General features: G+C 46.7%; 1 protein-coding gene and 1 long non-coding RNA gene across 9 annotated transcripts; both read left to right on the top strand.

Moving 5' to 3' along the window:
• The first annotated feature begins 168 nt into the window (after positions 1 to 168).
• Positions 169 to 10,500, top strand: LOC113842916 (uncharacterized). Of its 8 annotated transcripts, XM_072034339.1 has the most exons (9): positions 169 to 325; positions 501 to 608; positions 1,350 to 1,400; positions 1,649 to 1,706; positions 3,430 to 3,627; positions 3,936 to 4,085; positions 5,160 to 5,414; positions 6,108 to 6,241; positions 6,776 to 7,612. In XM_072034339.1, the coding sequence occupies exons 6-9, from the start codon at positions 4,043 to 4,045 to the stop codon at positions 7,037 to 7,039; spliced, it is 696 nt and encodes a 231-aa protein (XP_071890440.1). In that variant the 5' UTR covers positions 169 to 325; positions 501 to 608; positions 1,350 to 1,400; positions 1,649 to 1,706; positions 3,430 to 3,627; positions 3,936 to 4,042; the 3' UTR covers positions 7,040 to 7,612. The 8 variants fall into 8 exon arrangements, 7 of the variants coding, with proteins under 7 accessions (XP_071890440.1, XP_027308474.3, XP_027308476.3 ...); XM_027452673.3 differs by lacking the exon at positions 1,350 to 1,400; XM_027452675.3 differs by lacking the exon at positions 1,649 to 1,706.
• Positions 10,501 to 11,639: 1,139 nt separating this feature from the next.
• Positions 11,640 to 20,447, top strand: LOC140001816 (uncharacterized). Its single transcript, XR_011807347.1, has 2 exons — positions 11,640 to 12,039; positions 16,915 to 20,447. It is a non-coding gene; the product is annotated as an uncharacterized lncRNA (long non-coding RNA).
• The last annotated feature ends 2,042 nt before the right edge of the window (positions 20,448 to 22,489 follow it).

The raw sequence follows: 22,489 nt of genomic DNA, 5'->3' as shown, positions 1-22,489 counted from the left end.
CCCCGCCGTCACGGAGGGCCGGCTTCGCCCTCTCTTTTTTTCTTTTTTTGGAAGTATTTTTGAAATCTTTCCCGGCGGAGGGTTAGATTTAGGGGCCTCAGCACCGTTTGAGCCTTTTGGCGGGCGGGAAGCGGCGCGTGCCGCCCCCTCAGGCGAGCACCGCCTCCTCACGGGCTCCGCGCCCGCCCTCAGGCGGCTCCCTCAGGAGCCCGGCCCCGTTCCCCAGCACGGGAAATCTCCCCCCGGAGCATGGCGGAGCTGGATGAGGACCGGTACCGGTACCGGTGCCTCCCCGAGCCGCCTGCGCCTACACCGGCTGCTCCTGGTAAGGGAGGCGCCTCAAAATGGAGGCTGGCGGCGCGCTGAGGGGGGAGCTGGAAACGGAGCTAAAAACCCCGCAGGGAAACCTTCCCGGCCCGGTTTGGGTTGTTGGAGGTGAAGGTGAAAAGGGGATTGAAAAAAAAAAAAAAAAAGGTGCCGTCGACGGTTGTGTTTTGCAGTGAGGAAAACGCGTGGAAGCTGTGCGACTGCATCAGGAGTCGGGGGGAGCGCCCTGTGGAGGAGCTCTACGCGGTTTTCATCTCCGACGAGAGGAGGATGGCGAGTGGGTGAGTTGTGGGCGTGGTAAACCAGAGGCGGGGGGAGGTGGGAGGCCCTTTAACTACCCCAGGCCTTTTAACTAGGGCCTGGGGTAGGTGAGACTTGGCCCCAGGCCCCCCTGCAGCAGCTGAGAGGTGTGCAGGCAGCACTACCCGGGAGCATGAAGAATTTCATTTGTTTCTGGCCTCCAGACCCCAGGCAGTATTTGCTCAAGACATCAAGGCAACAGCAGAACCTGAGAAACAGTAAAAGGAAACAGCTCGAACTGCTGCACCAGAAGAGAGCCCTGCTCTCTCCTACAGAAGGCCCAAGGATAAGGATACCCTCAGGGGAACAAAAGGTTCATGGCATTCTTTCCAAGCTTATAGAAGTTGCCCTAAAACAACAGATTAATCTTAATTAAAGGTTAAAGGTTGGGCTAGATGATCTTAAAGGCCTCTTCCAACCTGAATGTTTCTATGAATGTCCTTACCTGACACGCTTGGATTGTGGGAAGAAGGAATCGCGGTGCCCCTAAGGGCTGTGGGATGATTTTTCCCTCTCATCCCTCAAGTTAGGGGGAAGATTATGTTATATGGTCCAGAATAGCATCCAGTTTAATGTTTCTGAAAGATAAAAACTGGAGCAAGCTTTCTGACAGCAGCACTGATACAAGCTGATGAAATGCAGAGTTCAGCGAAGAACTTACCCAAGCCGAAACTAATCTCTGTAAGTCAGGAGTGGTTTATGGCAAATTGCTTAACTTTCAGATCCCGCTCTGGAAACAGAAGTCAGGGCACGGAGATGAGCCTGTTGTCTGGGTAAAGCCCTCTGTTCTTTCTTTGTCAGTATTGAAGTGCGTGCCTCTGCAGCTGAGGTCTGCAGGATCAGATGTGGGCACTGTTAGATACCTCTGCTGGAATGAATTTAGGTTGATGTCCCCCCTGAGCATCAGGAAGCACTCTCGCTGTGCCAGAGATCCCTTCCGACCTCAGCCATCCTGTAGTTCTGTACTAGTATTTCTTCTTCTACAGCAGCCTAAATGCAGACCTCCTTTTATTGTTCACAGGAAAATAGCAGTGAGATGGCCCATAAAACCGCCAGGTGACAAAGCTTAGTTAGCATCGGTAAGAGTGCACAACGGTTCTGTGAAAATTACCGTCTGGATTTGTTGGGGCCTGCCAGCTTTGTAGGATGTTAAATAGATGTCTTGTAACAAGCTGACGGGTGAAAATATCCATGTGGGTCTGACACGGGATGGAAAAACATGAGCAATACATGTCTTCAGGTGGCAGTGTGAATGTAAGCTCTTCCAGAGTTTTTGGCGTGTCGTTTAATTGAATGTAGTTCAGTAGTTGCCACTACAGAATTCCTTTTAAAGCTGTGTAGTTATGGTTATACTGTATGGGAGGGAAAAAATCAATTTTGCGTGGCGATTTGTTTCAGAAATTCTGTTTAAAAAAAAAAAAAATCTGTGAATTTCTGAAATTCTGTCATTACAGGATCATTTTCTGGAAAATTATCAATGTGTTTATATTGTAAAAAAGGCTTGGTTTAAAAAGAGGTCCAAGCGTTATCGGGATGATCTGAGAAGGAAGAGGAGTTAACAACAGCTATCTTCAATTTACTTTTTGGAAAACTGCAATGAATGGAAGTAACTAACACTGAAAATAGTAACTGGAGTTTCTCCAACCCCCTGCCATACCCGTGTTTCCTGCATGTTAAGGAATCAAAGATGTGGTATGAGGACATGAGGAGTAGCGTACTCTTCAGGTTAGCTGCCCAGGCTGATAGCAAAGAAGGCTACAAGTAATGGGGAGAATAGCAAGGCTTACCAAACGGCACGAGGGCTGAGGCAGGCATTAGGAAACTGTTGAGGGATTTCTTGAAACAGCAAAAATCCCATGGCTTGCTGTAGCTGAGCAAACCAAGCTACCAGGGCAACTATGAGAAGTTCCCATGACAGAAGTTCCCACATCGCCCAATTGAGGAATTCAGAAAAATATTGTTACCAGTAGCTGGCTTCAAGGACAAGGTCTATGTGACTGCTCATCACAAGGGGGTTGTTTTCTTGTAGTTGTTTGTCTGAGTGCTTTTGACCAATAATCTTGCGTGAAACACTGTCCGCCCCTGTTAAGTTCACTATAAAAGTTAGGCTATCCGGACAATAAAGTTGAACTGTGCTTTGTTATAAGTTGCCCCCTTAATTAATTTTCAGAGAGCATTGCATTAATAATAGAAAGGAATTTATTGAGTAAGCAACAGCAAGCAAAACAGCGCTGGGCAGCCGGGGAGTCTCGGCTCCGCCAACGGTGCGCACCTCACCCCCGCCAGGGTCCCTTTTTATATCTTGGTAATTTCGGGATTACGCAGCACATCCTGGTATATTCTGCGACTGCGTGCACTGTTGCTAGGGGGTCGTCTCTGTCCCTCTGGTGGTCGTGAAGATGAAGGCCGTAGTCTTCCTAGCGTTGTGGTTCAACTTCTTTTTTTATTTGGTCATGTTGGCCCAGCGTGAGACAGGAAGGCAGGATGTTGATACACTAGTTTAGCAACTTATCAGGGGATGGTTACATGAGCTTTGCAGCAGGGTCTTTGAACAAAAGAGGCAACTGAGATGCAGAAGGAGAGAAGGGGAGGGGGTTCTCTTTTTTGTTACATTAAGCAAAAGAATTGTCATAGTGTCTAGCCAAGCATTATACAGTTCCTTACTTCAGCAGGGAGTTTTCACAACTCCCGTTCCTCAAACAGAACTCCTTGTTTTTATAATACAAAAGACAATGAACAAATATTTATTGTGTATTACATGCTTTATCACTCATATTGAGTTGGCTGCATTCGTTCCTTCAGCCGCGAACCGACAAGTGGTGCCCGAACAGGGACCTGTCAAACGGCGGCTGAAGCAGAGGGGCACCGGAACGCAGCGACCGGGGAGTCAAGAGCGACCGAACACTATTACAACGGTTGGTGTGTCGTCTCCGAAGACCTGAACTAAACAGTTCGCCATCTGCGTGGGCTACAGGGCAAAGGCTGCAGGCTGATTACAGGGTAAGGCGCGCATTCCTTTTGATATTGCCATAGTACAGGATATTGCCACAGTGCAAGAATAACAGGAAAATGGAGGACAAAGTAGCCCTAGATTTATTACAGCGCTTTTTGGAAAAGCGGGAAGTAATCACAATGCAACGCAAAATTCGGACAATAAAATGGAGCATGATCTGACTCTACTGGTGTCTGTCGTGCTTTTGGCCGTGCTTCCTGCAACAGGAAACCTCTCTCCTGGTGCTGGAACATCACAGGCCCGATACCCGAGCATCAGAAAGCAAAGATCTTTGGTATCTATTCTTTATTGCAAGGTCGCACCTCTCCAGCGTGTGCTCCATGCGACAACTCCAAGTCACCACAGCAGAACCCTGCTCCTGAAGATGACAAACCAGATGAAGAGAGTAATGAAAATGAGGAGATGACAGCGGCACCTGTAGATGCCAGTACACCCATTTCTAATGGCAAGTTGCATTTTATTCAGCTGCTCTTGTCATTCCTACCTTCTCTGTTCTTGATGCGCAACAGGTGTCTCTGATGCCTGGCTCTTTATGCCAGAGGTATTTTGTTTTCAAATGTACTTCAAAATGGGAGAGAGAAATCCAGAGGTCATTCATTCAATATAGTTATGAATTAAAGTTCAAAGAAAGTTGGTTTACAATATAAAAACAAACAAACAAAAAAAACAAACAAACAAACACAACTTTGATGGCCCAATTGACATTTAGTCGCCCCTAAATTGCAAATTCTTGAGGTAAAAAATGTTGTGGATGGCAGTTTCTGAATACTTAACTAGTTTTTAATTATGCACAATGGTATTTTTACCCCCACTCCACCCCTCCCTTCCCCAAATGCTAAAATCCTAGCTACCTCATACTGTGATTTCCAGTTGAAGGAGGGAAGTCTAACTAGTGAGAGTGGGAATTTTGCCATGGACTCCACCCATATCCTTTTGCAATACTATATGAATACTACGAATGTTGGGCAAAACCACAAAGTTTGTTTTTTCACAAAAGGTTTACCGAATCAGGAAGCATACGAGGTATAAGTCTTCCCGTTTTTTCTCCTTTGAATATTCCCTTAAAACTGTCTCATTGATTAAACTCTTCCAAACACGTATTCAGCTTTGGAAGTCTTCAGCTTGATACCAGACTCGAAGGAGAGCTTCTTTCCAGAGGCTTTTATGATGTTCATCTGTATTAGTTCATGTAGTAAGAGTGACTTTATCAAATAACCTCACATTGTATTAATACTGCCCATCCAAAGTAAGAATCCTCAGCATGTAAAATCATGAAAGTGACTGTTTAGTGAATGAAATTCCGTAGCTGTGTGTGTGGTTTGTTTCTTGTTTTTAATCTTAATAGCAAACTGACCCCATGAACTTTCAACTCTTTTCTCAGCATATGTAGGGATATAGGCAGTGGTAGCTCAGTTCCTCTGTTTTCCTTGTCAGTCGAGTAAGATGAAGATAATGGATTTTGAAGAAAGAATTCTTTTGGTTCTGTTTTGGATTATTTTTTTATGCTGTCTCTCTGTAGGTGTGTCAGAAAGAAAGCGCAGAAGGAACAACTGTGCGCGTGCTGCAGCAAAGAGAAGGAGGAGTTCTCAATTCGATAAAGAGAACAGAGTACCAACAGGTGACCAAAACGATAGTGCTGAAGAAGAGTTTGTGGAAAAACACGTTTCTGACATATGTCAAGTGAAACTTAACACTGAAAAGGAAAGCGCTAAGCTTTGTGGATATTCGACACCAAGATGGGGAACTATAGCTAATGAAAATCCAAGGTCAAATGGTAAGGGAGAAGTCCAATAAGATGTCCTTATTCTTGCTGAGGAGGATTGCACTATTTATTAGCTTTAGCCTTCAATTTCACTCTGTTTTTTCTGTTACAGCTCTCAAAAATCATCACACAGTTTACTCCATAATGATGTTGCTCTTCTAATTGTGCAAGCCAAGCCCACATGTTTGTGTAGGTGCTGGTGTTTTGATTCTAAAGTCTGTTTTTTTCTAATGGTACCTACCTGAAAGCCAGCAGTCACTGACAGTCACTGCCATTCTTTTATTGTACGAGGTGCTTGCCAATAACGAGCAGCTTAGGTGAAAAAGCTGCACTTCAAGATGCGTGGATCCAGAGTAACATGTGAAATAGGAGCCTTAGGCCCTAATGTTGTACTCCAAGATGTGTTCCCTAACCTGAATCGGCAACATGACTCTTTTTTTCCTCTATTAACCTTTTCATGAGTGCTTTTTGTTTGTTTGTGGGTATTTTTGTTTGCCTTTTTTTTTTTTGTCTTAGTTTCTAATGTTTATGGAGCAGTGACTTTAGCTGGAAAGAAGGGAGAAGCCAAGTATTTCTCAGTGAAGACGATAACAACTCTGTCTCTGTATTTGTAGAAAGAGACTGTTTGGCAGGTACAGGATACTTCACTGAGACTGTATTCTAGATAAACAGAAAACCTGACTGAAGAAATTTGTGTCCTTCCAGATTCCTGGGCATTTCAAGCGGTGATTCCTGAACGTTCTTGGGAAGAAGACCAGCAACAGACAAGGGATGAGAACACTGTAAAAGTTCCTACGGAGACAGACTACACAGTTATCGTGGATCGCTCTGAGCTCAAAGTATGTCTAATTTCAGCTTTTTTTTAATGCTCAAATAGGACATATTCCTGTGACATGTAAAATTGCAAATCAAGCCCATTGTTAACCAATGCCAATTAAAACAATTAATTGGAAGGACATAAAAATAGTGAAATAATTCAGCCTGTAATGCACTGTGACTGTTTAGTTTCCACAGCTCGTGTAGATTTGTGTAGGCTACCATTTGCTTCTGGTCATCTGTAGCTACATACTCGCAGGCTCACACAGCTAGTGGACAGCTGTGGCAGTGGAAGAAGCTGCTGCCACTAGCTTGTCCCTGTTGCTGTGCCAGAGATGATCACCTCTGCATCTTTGGTAAGAGAAATGACTGTGTGAGAGAGAGGTGATTGCTCCAAGCAGTCACTTTGCTATTTACCCACCCCTGAATTTAAAGGTAGGATTGAGCAAACGAATCCACCTTTGCTCTGGGCGTTTGAGCAATCTGTTCTGCCAGCAGAGTTGTAGGCATGGCACACGTGGGTAAAGGTAATCACCTAAGGGTGCTTCCTTTTCCAGCTGGCACAGCTGTATCTACAAGATCTGCAGCCTTTTTACAGTGCCCCGCGCTGCTGCAATGCTTCTCTAATGAACTGCAACAGTGGCTTTGCTGTGGCAGCAGCTGTCCTACAACGAGGATCGTGTCATTCCCTGCTGCTTTGGGAGCAGTCGACTTGCAATTACGACCATGGATGTGATAGATTGATTAGTAGTAAAGATTGTCTGAAATTTCAGCCTTTCCTTTCTCTGAACTATGAAAAATTAACTCATTTTCCCTGCTGAAATCTCATGGGATATTTAATCTGTTCTCTGAATTGTCACATTTTATTTAATAGCATAAGAAAAAGTAGGATGTCACTTGTATTGTTACTGTTCAACCTCCGAAAACATATAGAGCGTATTCAAAGGATCTTGTACTTTTTGTGTACTTTTTGCTCATTATAATATCATTATAATAGCAAAACACACCTCCATCCCAAAAGCTACCCGCCTCCAAGGTGCGACCACCCCTCACTGAGCATGCGCCCTGAATTTCCTATTATTTTAAAGGGAGACGGGAAAACTTTACACCAATCATAACTAAGATATGCTTGACTAGAGCCACTCAAGCACCACCTAAAAGATAGAAAATAATATAAATTGGCCCAAGAGAGAGGGGATGTTAGGGAAGATACCACCGTCAGGGGAGATACCATCCCGAGGAAATACAACATCCTGACTATGTCTGTTTTTCTTAAGAAAACTGAAACACACGTGTAGCTTTTTAGCATCTGTCCCAATATCAGTGTAGTATTAAGAATTTTTTCTTTCATGTGTATTGTTTGGCTATGTAATAATAAAAAGTGAGCCACCATCTGTTTCGTTGTTGTCGTCATTTTTTAATCTTACACTTAAAACTGTATAAACTTTTAAAAAAAAGTTTGTGAGCGGCTTACCGCATTCTTGTTGTCTTGGTTATATGTCAAAGGCAAACACAGGAGGAAGAAAAATACGTTAAAATGTAAATTTTCAATATATATTATTACATTGAAAAGGTAATAAAGGAGTCGACCTCCTTTTTCCTTAAAGTTTTCTTCAACTTGGTTAATGTCACAGATTTTTAGAACCACAGAACCATAGAATATCCCAAGTTGGAAGGGCCCCCTAAGGATCATCGAGTCCAGCTCCTGGCACTACACAGGTCTACCCCAAAATTCAGGCCATGTGACTAAGCACAGTCCAAACGCTTCTTAAACTCCGACAGGCTTGGTGCAGCGACTGCTTCCCTGGGGAGCCTGTTCCAGTGTGCAACCACCTTTTCGGTGAAGAACCTCGTCCTGATGTCCAGCCTGAACCTCCCCTGCCTCAGCTTGACACCATTCCCTCAGGTCCTGTCACTGGTCTCTAGAGGACAGCTTGGTGCCTGCCCCTCCACTCCCTCTCTGGGTACAGAACTGGCTGCAGGGCTGTGCCCAGTGGCTTGTGGCTAATTAAGTCCAGCTGGTGTCCCATTACAAGTGGTGCCCCCCAGGGGTCGGTACTGGGGCCTATCTTGTTTCATACCTTTATTGATGACCCAGATGAGGGGATGGAGCGTACCCTCAGTAAGGTGCCAGATGACACTGTTGTGGTTCCGCTTGAGTGGGCAGCTGAGCTCCACCACAGCCGCTCTCTCCCTCCCCCTCCTCAAAGAGGAATGGGGAGAAAATATGTGAAAAGGGCTCAAAGGTTGAGATAAGGACGAGAAAATCACGCAGTAATGATTGTAACGGGCAAAACAGACTCGGCATAGGGAGGTAGTAAGATTTATTGCTTATTACTAACAAGCTAGAGAAGTGAGAAACAAAGGAAAGAAACCAAAAGCACCTTCCCCCCATCCACCCTCTTCCACCTTCTCCCCCCGAGCGGCGCGGGGGAATGGGGGTTATGGTCGGTCTACAGCGCTTCTTCTCTGCCGCTCCTTCTCGGTCACTCTCGTCCCCTGTGCTGTGGGGTCCCACCCACGGGATGCAGTCCTTGATGAACTGATCCGGTGTGGGCTTCTTACAGGCAGCAGCTCTTCCAGAACTGCTCCAGATATGGGTCCGTACCATGGGTCCATCCCTCAGGAACAAACTGCTCCAACCTGGCTCCCCCACGGGCAGCTGCTGCCAGGTCACCTGCTCTTGCGTGGTCTCCTCTCCATGGGTTGCAGCGTGGAACCCTGCTCCACCGTGGTACTCCATGGGCTGCAGGGGGACATCCTGCTTCACCATGGTCCTCACCACAGGCCGCAGGGGACTTCTGCTCCGGCGCCTGGAGCACCTCTCCCCCTCCTTCTGCACTGACCTTGGCACCTGCAAGGCCGTTCCTCACTCCTCTCACTCTCCCAGCTGCTGTGTGTTGCAGCATTTTTTTCCCTGTCTTAAATCTGCTCTCACAGAGGCGCAAAACAACATCGCTTATTGGCTCAGCTCTGGAAAACAGTGGGGCCCTACCAAACATGGGGCAGCTTCTAGATCCTTCTCACAGAAACCACCCCTATGGCCCCCTGCTACCAAAACCTTGCCATGTAAACCCACTACAAAAGGGTAATGTAAATACCCACTGTGGTGCTGGGACAAGACACTGGGACCAATGATGCCTTTTTATGACGTTTACCAGAAAGTGTTTAAGGACTGTGAAATTCCTGTTGGAATTGAACCAATAAACCTATCAGGAACCAATGAAGCAATTTTTTTTCCTGATACTAACTCAAAAGGAATAATTCTTGTGTTGGCAGTGCTCTGGCTTCTGTTCCTCTGCTGTGGGTGCTCAGAGGAGCTGGGTGCATCCTGCTTTTTTAAATAAAACTAAACAAGATCTGGTTTGAGGTGTGGATTCACCATTCTGGAGCTGGCTAGCCCAGCCTGGGGTTTTCTTTTAAGTCTTCCTCCTACAAATGAATGAGGTTTGATTCTGCAAAGACAAAAGTTTGGGGCTGGAAGGAAAGAAAGCACGAAGGTAAGCAGCCTGGGGAGTAACAAGCTCTGGGTGTGCCAAGAGGCTTCTGAAAGGCAGCAGGCAGCTCCCTGCTCGGGCTGCTGCTGTGACCCGTCCGTTGTCGCTGCAGAAGCTGCCTCGAGCAGCCGGGTGTGTGTGAGGGCAGGGACTGAGGCACCTGCTGCTCTGCAGCTCCCTGTTCCGGTTGTTGGCTGCACTCCGGTTCTCTGATGCTCCTCAACTCTTCCACATTGCTGTTGCAGGGAAAAATAAAATCTTTTCTCATGCTCACTGTTCCTAAGAGCTAATGAGACTTGCTGATCAGGTAACGGGATTACAGCCACGGGCAGAGGGCAGCTTCAGGACAAACGCCACACTGCAGGCGCTGGAAATAGAGGTTCTGGTGGCTCCGTACAGTCTGCAGGGCTGTTGGACTGCTGCTCAGCAAGCGCGCTGTGAGCTGCTCTGAGTTATACTTTCAAACATTTTTTCTTGGGATTTTCATGGTAGCTGTATGTGCTACAGAAGCTGAATCAAGAACTCTTAATATTTCACCTCTGCTCTTGTTTTAGACTCCAAGATGAACTTGGATGATTTCATCAGTATGAATCCCAAAGTGGGCTGGGGCTCAGTGCTGCCCTTATCGGACTTTGTGCGCCAGTTTGGCAGACAGACTCATCTCAGCTGCTCCGTGAAAGCACAGTGAAGTAAAGAAGCTCTTTTTGCTGCAGGTTGCAGGCGGTTTGATTTCTTTTGCTGCTCTTACATTGTATTTATGAATGGTTTATGTTTCTTTATATGGAATAAGCATTTGGGCAAATAGAGTACCCAGGGTACCCTGAATTGAATAGTCTTTTATTTTTGTTACAAAAGAGTGAACTTCTTTTTTTTAATACATCGAATCAGAGGTTGACATCCCACCATAAATGTGTTGCTCTGTTGTCAACAGAGGCCACCCCTGCAGCTCCCCCCACTACCAAAACCTCGCCACATAAACCCAGCACCTGGGCGTCGCTCAACAGAGCCGTTGAGCTGTAGAACATCAGGTTGTCATCCCTCCAGACATGAGTTTGCCCCTTGATTAAACTACTGAGCTCCCATCCTGAGCTGGTTCCTGGTGGCTGAAATCCATGGCACGCTCCCTTTAGTGAGGCTCAGATAGGAGAATTTGCCACGTTTGGTCTAATTTCAGGATCAAGGCTGTTAAGGAGAACCATTATTCGGAATGTAGAAGTTAAAAATCAGCATGAAGAAACGTTCCTTTTTCTCTTTAATCACTCTTTAGCTTGTCCTTTCCCACAGAGAAGTCCTGACTTTCTGTAGTCCATTCCTATTACAGTATTTATGTGCTGAGAGTCCCCGTGTGGTGCCTTTTTGGACTCGGTCACACTTGAGTTAGGCATTGAACAAACAGAAAAAAGTTCCTCACAGTCCCACTCTCTCCTGGCTTGTGTGTGCTGGTGGTCACTGCAAATTCTCCAGTAACCCAACCCTACAACATTCGCTACTGAAAATGTTCGGGCAAGGCCCTGACGGCCTTACATCCACGCTGGGGGTACCTTGTCCCATGGGTCGGTCCTCTCGCTTCCACCAAACGATGGATGCAGTGAGCTGGGATGGGACAGAAGACCCATGTCTGTCCTGCCTCTTTCTCCTCCACTGCTTCTGTTTCATTAAGAATACCATTTATTCAATTCAACCTCTTTTATGTGCCTGTTTGGGACTTTAGGGGAAAAAAAAAAGCTCTATTTTTCTGACACGCATTTTCTCGGTCAGTGCATTTCTGCATTTCTGCAGGCCCGGCTCGTGGAAATAAAATTTTTCAGTTGGCCAGCAGAGAGAGCAGTCGGCACGCAGCAAGCATGCGGCCAGCTCCCCTCCAGCACGGCGTGCCAGGAGCTGTTACAGCTCAAAACAAATCATCCCACAGCGGCGCAGAGGTGATCTGTGTCTCACGGGGTTGGGGCACCGGGTTTCGTGTTGCCCTTGTCAGTCTGGGCCCCTGAGGGCATCGAGGAGCGTGCCAAGGCCTTCAAACTAAGCCTCTGCATGGGACCAGCATTCATAATTCCTACCGAAATGGGTGCGTGGCACTTGAGGATGTCAAACTAATCGATATATGGATTTGGGGGGCTAAATTTAGGCACCCGGGAGGCTGCAATCCGATCTGCACCATTAAGTAGAGCGGCTGGGAGGCACCAGGCTGCACTCGTATGAATCACATTCCAGGATCAGAGCCCGGGTCGGAACATTTTGGCCTGCGGGGCCCTTCCCTGCTCGCCCGCTCGGCGTCATCCAGCCAGGACCTCACGCGTGCTGTGAAACCATCTGCTGTGAAAACGGTCAGCTCTAGGGTCTGCTTTTCCCTTGTTAGGATGAATTGGGCCGAATTTCCCTGTTTTACGGTGCCGTGAGGTTGTTTTCTCCTTTTCCCCTTGCCTTTCCAGCAAACGTGGGTGGTGTGTTGAAGGACACGGCAAGGAGCAGGCAGGAGGTGTGAAAACCTCAGCTGGCTCCACGTTTGGTGGGGCTGCCCTCTTAGGGCACTTAGGATTCGCAGGCCCGGGGAATCTCAACGTGAAACCCATCTCCACGTCCGCCTGCAGTAATTTCCTGCTCAGAAATTGGAGGGAGCGAGCGCCGGTGATTTTCTTCTCCCTCCTGGTCCAGCCGAGGTCAAGGTGAATGAGGCATGCCTGGGGAGTGAGTGTCTGGAGGCATCCGCGCAGCTTTGCTCAGCAGCTGCCTGTGCCCTTGCCCCTGGAGCTCAGCGAAGATCTGAGCGAGGCTTTTTTGTCATCATGGTGTCAGCAGAGAAGCACTCGCTGGAAGGGCAGCCTCTCAAAGCGCAGCTGCAGCAGCGGTTCTGGAAAATCTCCCCGCTTTGACCTAAGATAAACAAAGATGGCAGCTGAAGCGTCCTCAATGTTTCCTTATTCTTACAGTAGGAAATACCTTGGATGCTGAGGGCGGCTAAAACAAATCTTGCCTACTTATCTAAGGCCTCTGGCAAGACCCTGAGTTTCTGGGGGAGCTAAGCCGCTTCCCATACGGGATGCACACGGAGCTGGGGTTCGTGCCGCCGAAAATCAGCATGCAAAGGACTCGAGCTGTGGACCTGCGCTCACCAGGCCCGAGGGAGGTGGCATTGCTGGGTGTGATGAGCAGGGTGTTTCCAGCGGGCCAGATTCCTGACATTACATGACTTAAAAGCAGGAAATGCTCATTTGGCTCCCTCCAACATCATACCTGCCTTCCCATGCAGGGCTATATCTGGAAGCCAAACACTGCAATAAGGCAGGAATCATTATATGTTACATTTATTTATTTTTTTTTTTAACCGGCCTACACGCTAAGAATATGGTAGTTAGCTCGGCCTTCCCCTTTTCCGAGTGTGTAATTGTGGTGGCACGCTTCCCACCGCCTCGGGATGGCTGGTCGGGTGGCAGAGCACCAGCCTCACGCTCGGAGCCCTCCAGAGAAACCACTCTGCCACGGCTTTTAACGATTTAGCTGTAAAACCTCCCTCCGCTGCCATGGCTTCCGACTTGCAGGGGGGAACAAGGGTTTCCAGCCCATGTTTATAGCTCCTGTAATCAGTAAGGCTATTTATACTGTACTCATGCACTCATCACAGAGTGCTTTGCTGTATGAAATGGTCGTGGTTATATTTATCCCTGTGCAAAAACAAAGTCATCACAAACCCGGGCAGCAACGTTCGCCGTGTTTTGCCGTTGCTGTGTGCTGCTGTTTCTTCAGCAAACGGAGCGTCTACCAGCCCGAGCCATGCTCCTAGCACCAAAACCCCAGCCTGCTGCACGTCAGAAACCCCTCTGGCGTTTTTCTCTGCTTGTTTTTTTTTTTTTTTTTTTGTCTCGTGTGAGGTAAACACAACTATTTAGTAAACTTTGCTCAGCTGCTACCTCGGTACAAATACGAGGCGATGCCAACAAAGTCCACAGGGTTCTATTAGTAGAGCTGAAAGCCGAGTTTGATCCGTTCTGCCAGAGGTACTAAAAATACCTTCTAATATGCTAAGGTATGTGTCTAGCCAGAAGATGTTTTCAAACGCCTTGTTCCAGGGAGCTGCTACGCAGTAAACGGAGCCTGAGCAGCTCGGTGCTGAGGTGCAGAGGAAGAAGAGAAGAGGAAGGCCAAGTGCCTCCAGCCTGGCTCTAGACCAGGGGTAGCAGCACCGTGTTCGCCCCACGTTGGTCCCAGCAGCAGGGTGGGAAGAGGGGACCTGGAGGGGGTTACAGTGCCCTACCTGCCATATGAACCAGTGGTGTTTTACTGGGAGGAATTTGATGCTTAATCCCTCATATAGGGCTTTCTCTGTGGCCTCTGCACTGCTTGGCATGGCAGCTGGGAGAAATGGGCTGGGACTGCCTTCCTCCACCAGTGTCCTGCTCCGAGAGAATTTGAGGGTTTACACGTGCTCATGGAGAGGGACTAAAATGAAGGCCCTCAGAACACCTGTGTCCTTTTCTATTCAGATTTCCACCTCCTCTGGAAATCAAATGCCATTTCTGGTTGCTTTAGACAGTCTGGCAGGGTGTACTTACCTCCAGCAGAATACATTAGTGAAAAAGACAAGTTCGTGATTAATGCAGAAAGATTTCTTCCCCACCGCAGGATGAGCCACGTCTTAAAACCTTTCCTTCAAGAAAAGCTGCTGCTGACAAGAAATTACTGACCTCCATTACTCATGCTGCAGCGCCCAGCATCTAAAAGTCATCTATTAATTATTTGCACGTAATGTGTGTGCATGTGCCCTTATCGCTCCCATGGGCAGTTGGCACCTCCTGAGAAATGCTCACACCTTGGCTGCTGCTGCCTGGCAACATTTACGGGATTTTGGGCCAAAATTTGCAGCGCTGTTAGTCATTTTAACTCCCATTGTTACCCCATCACATAGCCCTCTGGAAACGTTTCAAGATTTTATTTTTATTTTTTTTTCCATGCCAAAGCTTGGTTCCTTTAGGAAGACAACCTGGCAGTGGAAACACTGACAAAAGCGCAGGCTAATGCTGTGTTGCTTAACATCCTTTCTTTAGACTGCTCCATCAGGGGGAGTTGCTTGTTTGGTGTTGGGTTTTGTTGTTGTTTTTGTTTTGGATGGCACTAAAGAAGCCATAAAATTAGCTACAGTACTGCTTCAGGGATTTGCACACTTCAGCCACATCTGCCTTCAAAATAAGAAGAGGATCACAGTAAAATGAAGGACAGGAATGGCGCTAACCCTGCTGCCACCAGTCGGGCAGGGCAGGCTGGTGGCAGGGCAAGGCCTCGCCGCTGTGCCTCGGGGACAGGGGTTTCTGGCAGGCTGACAGGGACATTTGGCTCAGGCAGAACATTTCAAATGAGGGGGATAAGGAGCATGAGATAAATGGGGTCCCATCCTGTATTGTAGCAGAGGCACTGCCCTGCTGCCCGCTGGGGCCAGCAAGGCCTTGGGCTTTCCTGAAGGCTCAAGCAGGGAAATTTGCATTTTCAGGGTTTCTTTCTCAAATAAAGACAAATTGAATTCACAAATACTAAAAAACCTTGAGGCTCTAGCCTGAGGAGAAGGGGTTTAAGGTGCCCAGGTGTGTTACAGACTGTGAGGCCTAGCACTGAGCATGCAGAGGCCATGCTACCTGCAGCTCTACTCTGTGTGTGTGTGTGTGAAACCGGTTACCCAGCCTCTTTTCCTTCAAATGTTCACAAGAAGCAAGGAATAATAAAACACAGCTTTTCCCCAGAGAGCACAGGAAAAGAATTACTGCCTGGGTGTAGCTGGGGGCAGAGTCTGGCTCGTTATTTTCTGCGAAATAATTCTCACGGGGCCTTGTGGAAACCCAGTGTGTTTTTTTTTTTTTTTAAATTTTTCCTTCATCTTCTACTTCCTTAAACTTTCACAATATAAAATACTTCACCCAGTCCCATGTTAGCTAGGAGAGAAAAGGTTAAACTCTCCTTTCATACCCTAATGTAATTCATTTCCTGTTTTTCACAACTGTCTAGACACAGATCTAACGAGCATTAACCCTGAGTCCCACCATTGGGTTAAAAATAGCGGGTTTAAATATAAAAGGGTGTAGTAAGGGAAAGATTGTAGGTTTCTACCTACTGCCATGAGCCAGCTATTTTAAACAAGAACCGTTTAATTGGTTATAAGCAAGGGAAAAAAAACAAAACAAAACAAAAAAAACACACCAACAAATAAAATGACTTCAGTTTCAGAGGTTTAAAAAGGCTCGTGGTGGTGTTTGCTTTACACACAGACAACGCAAGCGCTGAGGAGCAGTGGCACAGACAGCTCGATGCCCCTTCAGGAGTTACAGCCGTCTGGATTTACACCTCCAGCCACATCCAAAAAAAAATATAAATAAATTCCACTTAGGCGAGAGAGCTATAAAAAGACTGGAAGAAAGTAAGTTGAGAGATAGCCTGTGTTGAAAACCATGTTCAGGTTCTGGTGGGAAACCAAATTACACATGGTCATCCACGGGCAAAAGGCCCCGCAGGAGTGCGTGCCAAGCCCCAAGGACAAAAGCTGCAGTTACTGCAGTACCCAAAGCCTTTTGCCTTGGCAAGGCAAGGGCCAAAGTGCCAGTACACCACAGTGTTTAAACACTCACTCACTTGTCAATGGGATTCACTTGTCAATCGGATACTCAACAAACTTAGGCTGAGCATTGGCCCAGGAAAATCTCCCCTTGGACATGTGGCCTCCTCAGAGGCATCTCACACCACCTGGGCTGTGGTGTCAGAGCAGGAGGCAGAAAGAAGATGTCTGAAGTGTAATACAGTCCAAAACCCTCTCAAAAGAGTGAGTTTTGCCTCAGGAGAAAAGGCAAAGAGAAAACAAGCAGCTGCTCCACGACCCAGAGCTCAGACCAGTGGGGAGCACAAAGGGTTCAAGGCAGCCACAAGCAGCTCGGCACATGCACCACCCCGACAAAAACTTATCCACAGAGTCATCGTTTTTGATGTACTTGATGAATGAGCCTACTCTTACTGACATTTTTAACTCGACGGCCAAAGCTCTTTTAAAATAAGTCAAAATTCATGGTGTGCCTCGAAGGGGAGGAAATCACATTTCCTGAGCTGATTGCATTTGTCCATCTATAAATGCAAAACGCAGAGGGCTGTTTATTTGTTTTGTAGAGCTGGGGGTGGGTGTCCTTCCTGTTTAGCCACCCATTTTCAACAGTTGCATTTTGTAATTTCAGCAACAAACAACAGAGACCGCTGTGACAAAACACAGTCGAGCTGGAAACTCCGATGGAGGCATAAAGAGCAGCCAGCAGCTCTTGGTGTGAGGGGCTGGACGTGCCACCTCGGCTGCAGAAGTTGTGTTTGGTTCCTCCCCTTCTCTGCTACGAGTTCAAGGCCTGTTCTGACCAGGACCAACACGATCCAAGAAAAACATATTAAAATGACATTAGTTTGTTTACTTTCTACTAAAAAGCACAATATAGTACGCATCAAGAAATGCGAGGGGTGAGCTGATGTCCTTCCAGCTTCGGAAAGGCCTTTGAACCTATGCGAGTTATTTATAGAGCCTTTTAGAAAACAGCTCTCTTCTAGTTTTGCAATTTAACAAAAGGACCAGCTCAGGTTTTGTCAAAAATAAAGCAACCGTCTAAAGGGTTCTCTGGAGCTCGGCCCATATCCCTTAGAAAAAAGAGAAGCAGGAAGTGATGGCTAATGAAAATTGGGGCAAATAAGAGTCATAACCCTAAATTTTGTTGTGCAAGTAGTTTTCAGAATGCTTTTGCCCCATCTCTACTTCTTCACTGGGCTTTAAGGCAGGTGGTGAGGGCACTCCACGGAGCTCCCTGAGTAATTGTTTCACTAGAACTAAGCAGGTGCCATGTTATCTTTGACCAAGGCAGGGCTTCCTTCATGCTTCAGGCTGCTGGACCATCCATAGAATCACTGAATTATCTAGGTTGGAAGAAGCCTTCAAGGTCATCAAGTTGAGTCATCAACCTGACCTACCAAGTCCCATCCCCGAACCATGTCCCTTAGTGCCACATCCAAGCATCTCAGATACCTCCAGGGATGGAGACTCCACCAGGACCCCAGACAGCCCATTCCAGGGCTTGCTTCTGCTCCAGTCCCTGTGAGCTCCTAGAAGGTTGAAGGTGTTACAGTGACAGCACCATGAAAACGGGAAAAAGCACGGCCAGACCTCTGTCACCTAAAGGGACTATGGACAGAGCTCATTGACCCACTCAATCCTAAAAAGACCAAGTATCCCTTTTAAAGGATTTAGTCTACTAAAATAAGTAGAATTGAGTACTTTTAAGAAGTTTAAGGGCATTTGAACAGCTTTCTCAGTGCCTTGCTTAAGACTGGCAGGCTGTCTCATGTTCCAAAGACTGGGTGGGGATACAACCCTCTAACTACAGTCCCGATACAGCATAAGCACAGAAAGACACATGCAACTGCTCGAACACCCTACCTGACTGTGAAAATGAACTGGAAAAATAACCTTCTGCTTTTTAGTCTCGTTTTCATAGCTGCTTTCCATGCAGCAAGTCATCCCGTTTTACCAAGATAACTTCTCCCATCCCAGCCTGAGACATATTTGCCTTTTCTATTATTATTTCTTCCCCAATTTACTGAGACTCCCTTCAGCGGGCTCCTCGCTTGCATTCCCTCTGGCCAGGAGCCTGGGTCTGAGCATTGCAGTGCTGACTAACCAGATGCAGTAACTGGGACGAAAATAAAAATAAATCAAAGTCACTTGGATAACATGGCTAGAAAAACATTTCTGTAAGCCAGGAAGCGAAGCTATCAGATCAGTGCAAGCACTGGAGATCTCTTCTGGAACAATCACTCCTGTGCTTTGGTAGAGCACAAATTCAAGTGCATGAGCTGCAGGTGGGCGCTGGTTTTACTGGAAGCGAGTGCTCCATTCACCTCATTTTCCTTCGAGTTGCAGTGAAGTAGCAGCTCCATCCTGGACATTCCCCATGTGCCTAGTGCCATGACAGCCCAAGTTCTGGATGTTCCTGCCGAAGAGTTTCTGCTTACAGTCACGAGAAGCTCAAGGCTGATAAGGTCAACAACTTGGAAGCAGTGAGACAACCAACTCTGTGGTTCACATTGTTTGAACATTTATTGCAATTCAGTGTCAAAAAATGTTTTACAAAAATACATTACTGTCTGCACAGAACAGCTGTAAAAATCAGGGCTGAACATGCAAGGGAAGAGGAAAAAGTGTGCAAATTTATAAGGAAGGATTTTAACCACACAGTAATATTAAACAGAAGTCGTATTATACAAGGGATGCCTTTTTCACTTCATATCATCTCTACTTACAACTGTAAAGAAAAACAAAACAGAACACACTCTCTTCCATATACAAGTATTTATAGTTACTGCAGATAGTTCCTAAAGATGAGCATATTTGCCATTTCAAATTAAAATGCTCCCTTGGTAGCAGACCTGTTCGTGCTCCGCACCGCTCGTAATAGCTAAGGAAATGCAAGGTCTGCCCTCGGTTGCCCTCCCAGGGGGAGGAAAGGCAATGCTTGGCCACCGGAGGGGGAATCTCTCTGGTGTTCACGATATTAATACAGCAGCCTACCTATGGCAAAGACAAGATTTATCCTCCCTAGGGCCAAATCCTGCAAGGCCTATTTGCTGCCAGTGAAATCACTGGAGGAAGATGGGGGATAGAAATCAGGCACTGGAAAAGCAGCTCATGCCCCAGCAGCCACACGCTGCCAGCTACACGGAGACCTGGTTGTGTCTTCGGGGCCTTTAATGAACATCATGACAAGCAATGAGCTGCAAACAGCAGCACGGGCAGAACATCGCAGTCCCCAACCTCGTAACTGGCAGTCTTCATCAACCTGAGCAGCCATCAGCTCCGCTGGGTCCCTGCTTCTGCTAACAGGCCAGCTAGGAAGAGTGGCATTTTAATTTAAAGCTAGTTCTTTTTTTTGGCAAGGTGCTGATCTGTGGGGAAGCTGTGCAACAGGTTTCTGAGAACAACCCCAGCACCTGGTTCACTGCACTGAACAGCGCCTAAGTGTGAAACAGCATGTCTGATCGACTAGCTACATAACAGAACCTGAAATGTTCCTGCTCTAAATCAAATTTCAGCTACTAAAGGCCAAGGAGCTTTCCGGGCAGGAAAAGCTGGTGTAGTACCTGTATGTGTTCTAGGAGGAGAGAGCTTTGCGAGAGCAATCAAAGTCAAACAAACAGGAACACAGACAGCTCAAAACCTGGGGGGCAGAGAAAAATGATAGAAAAGATATTCTCATATACAGAAAGTGGCAGGGTGCAATTAAATGCTTACATAAAAAGCGATGTCTTCAGAGCAATAGAAGTTCTTCTAATCACTTCACAAAACAAAAGGACCTAGAAGCTTTCACAACTGGTAAAAGAAACCCAAATGATGTAAGAGGAGGTGCACACATTTTAGGATCAAACTTCACCATACCGTAGTTAATACAAATGGCTTAAGGTATGTACAGCTGAAACGGTGCCTCTTGAAGTGGCTATCACATGAAAGCAAACTCCAAACACCTGCCTCTTATAGAAAGCTGGAACAGAAAGATCTCTCCCTTTCTGAGCCTCCTCCCCTGCACGGATCTGTTTTTCCTCTCCACGGTGCCATGCTCCACACCACTGCACTGCTTAAAAACCTCTGAAGATAAAGACATTTCTTTGCATATACTGGCAGCAGAAAAAAAAAGAGGAAAAACCTCCTTTCATAGTATACGAACTGATGCATTTTTAATGGGAACGCAGCCACCAACATGAGGATGAGATGCTGTTTGAAAAGAACACTTGATTTCCAAAATACAAACAGTAAAAGCCTATTTTCCATTCACAGCAGGCTTTGCCAGAGTTGTCCTAAAATCAAGGTCCTTTCTGCGAGAGAGCAGCCTTACACCATCCTGTCTGGGGTCCCGAGCTATCCTGGCTGGTTTCGCTCCTCTGCCACCCAAAGCCAAGCAGATGCACTTGCACTGCTAAATCCTGATCATTTTGTTTTCAAGTGGTTAGGCCGAGGTATTTGGATGCAACAGCATTTTGTTTTAAATGCACAAAACAAAACTGAATCTCATACAATACCTCCCTGTACCAGCCACTTGAGGAACAACGAGCATCCCAAAGAGGTCAGGGTCTGCTTTGACAGCTGCTGGAGCTGTAAGATGGTGACGGAAGCAGTAACTGACTGAGGCCTATTCTGCTTTTTGTTCAGCTGGTTTTGTTCTCCAGCACAGTGGTTGCTTGGTTTTCTGCTACTTGGGACACCAACAGCAACATCCCAGGGCTCGGGACGAGCAACACACAAGTGCCTGGATTAGCAGATTGATCTTCAGCAATCTGACCCTGTAAGATCTACCCAGTGCTACAAGAACACTGATTGAAATTAACTTTTGCAGATAGGAGCCTCAGTTGTACGTAAGTACAGCATCACCTGTGCTCTCTGGGCAGGGCTCATGGCATAAACTCTGCTCAAAAGAAGTGAAGGGCTCACAGAGGCAGCGCTGAGAGCTGAGGGGTTCCTAGACCACAGCTAAATTCTGGGGTTTTGTCTTGTCGTGCAGACTGGATTTAAAGCCAAGCTTGAAATTCACCCAGAGCAACAATCTCATTGTTGGGGTAAGTGTCATCTGGCAAGCACGGCCTCAGCCTACACGAAAACCCCCAGCAGCTCAGGCCACCTCCATCACAAGAGGTTGACTCACTGCAGAGGGCAGGGGCAGAAGGACTACAAACCAAACCACTCCTGCGTCAGAGCTGGAAGCAGGAGATGGTGACGGTGAAGGTCACACGAGTCCTCTCACTACCAGGAAAATTAACAGGAGTCTCCCAAGACAGTGGCAATACTTAATGCACTTGCAGGTTCCTGTCCTTAGCATCCTCTTTCGAGGTGGATTTCAGCCTCATCTACCCGCTGACATCGGTGCGGGAATGAAAACAGAAACCAGCCTCCCTTACTCGTGAGCATCCCCCCAAAACAAGCACAAGATGATTTTCCCAAGGTATCAGCTTTTAAATCACTTTCAGTTGACATGAGCATAATCAACAGGCTTATTTTTACCAGCAAACTGACGGAGAGAGCACCGACACCAAAACAGAATTCCCTATCCCAGGTTTTCTCCTCATCTCTGGATATTGCCAAGCTCTTGGCCATGGCTAAGGGCTGTGCTGGCTCACAGAGTTCTCTAAAAAAGCAAAAAAAACTCGGGTTTGTTGTGGGAAGGCAGGAGAACAGCAGTTCTTGTCAGCTTTTTCCTGCCTTTCCCCTTCCCAGTCTTCTTCCCTTCTTCCCCACTGCTCCATCTAGAGGCAGCTTTTTTCCCCTTTTTGAGTTTCTCCCAGGGTATGCAAAGTGATTTAGTTTGCAAAAACGCAAATACTGTCCATTTTCTAAAATACAAACAGCTGCAGAAAAGTGTTGAAAGTCAGTTATAAAAATGTTAAAAAAAAGGAACAGAATATTTAACAATATTAACTCAAGTAGTTCTTCCTGAATTGTCCTGAGTACTCCTCTTCCTCAATTCTCTGTACAAGGTCAGACACAACCCCCTAATTTTCACCCTCCTGAGGTATCCTGCTTCCATGGCGCACAACAGAGGAAGTGCTATACAGGAAATCTACTGGCAAATGGCAAAAACCTTCCAACGCAGGTTTTCGAATGGTTATATTTGAGCTGGAATCTTCTAGTTCTGCCATGGTGCACGTAAGGTTACACTTGAAGAGATTGTGAGCCAAATCACGGCCACAACGATGTCAGAGTTTAGCCACTTGCTCCACAGGACTGGAAAT

The sequence above is a fragment of the Anas platyrhynchos genome, chromosome 2 (assembly GCF_047663525.1).
Source record: "Anas platyrhynchos isolate ZD024472 breed Pekin duck chromosome 2, IASCAAS_PekinDuck_T2T, whole genome shotgun sequence".
Classification (NCBI taxonomy): Eukaryota; Metazoa; Chordata; class Aves; order Anseriformes; family Anatidae; genus Anas; species Anas platyrhynchos.
This window is presented reverse-complemented; position numbering and strand designations above follow the sequence as displayed.

Bases quoted from the DNA above. Each gene is read 5' to 3' on its own strand.
- LOC113842916 (XM_038173712.2), top strand. From the start codon at position 250: ATGGCGGAGCTGGATGAGGACCGGTACCGGTACCGGTGCCTCCCCGAG. The intron at 5,415-6,107 runs GTAAGGGAGAAG...GTGTCCTTCCAG, and splicing joins TGAAAATCCAAGGTCAAATG to ATTCCTGGGCATTTCAAGCG. The intron at 6,242-6,775 runs GTATGTCTAATT...TTCCTTTTCCAG, and splicing joins TGGATCGCTCTGAGCTCAAA to CTGGCACAGCTGTATCTACA.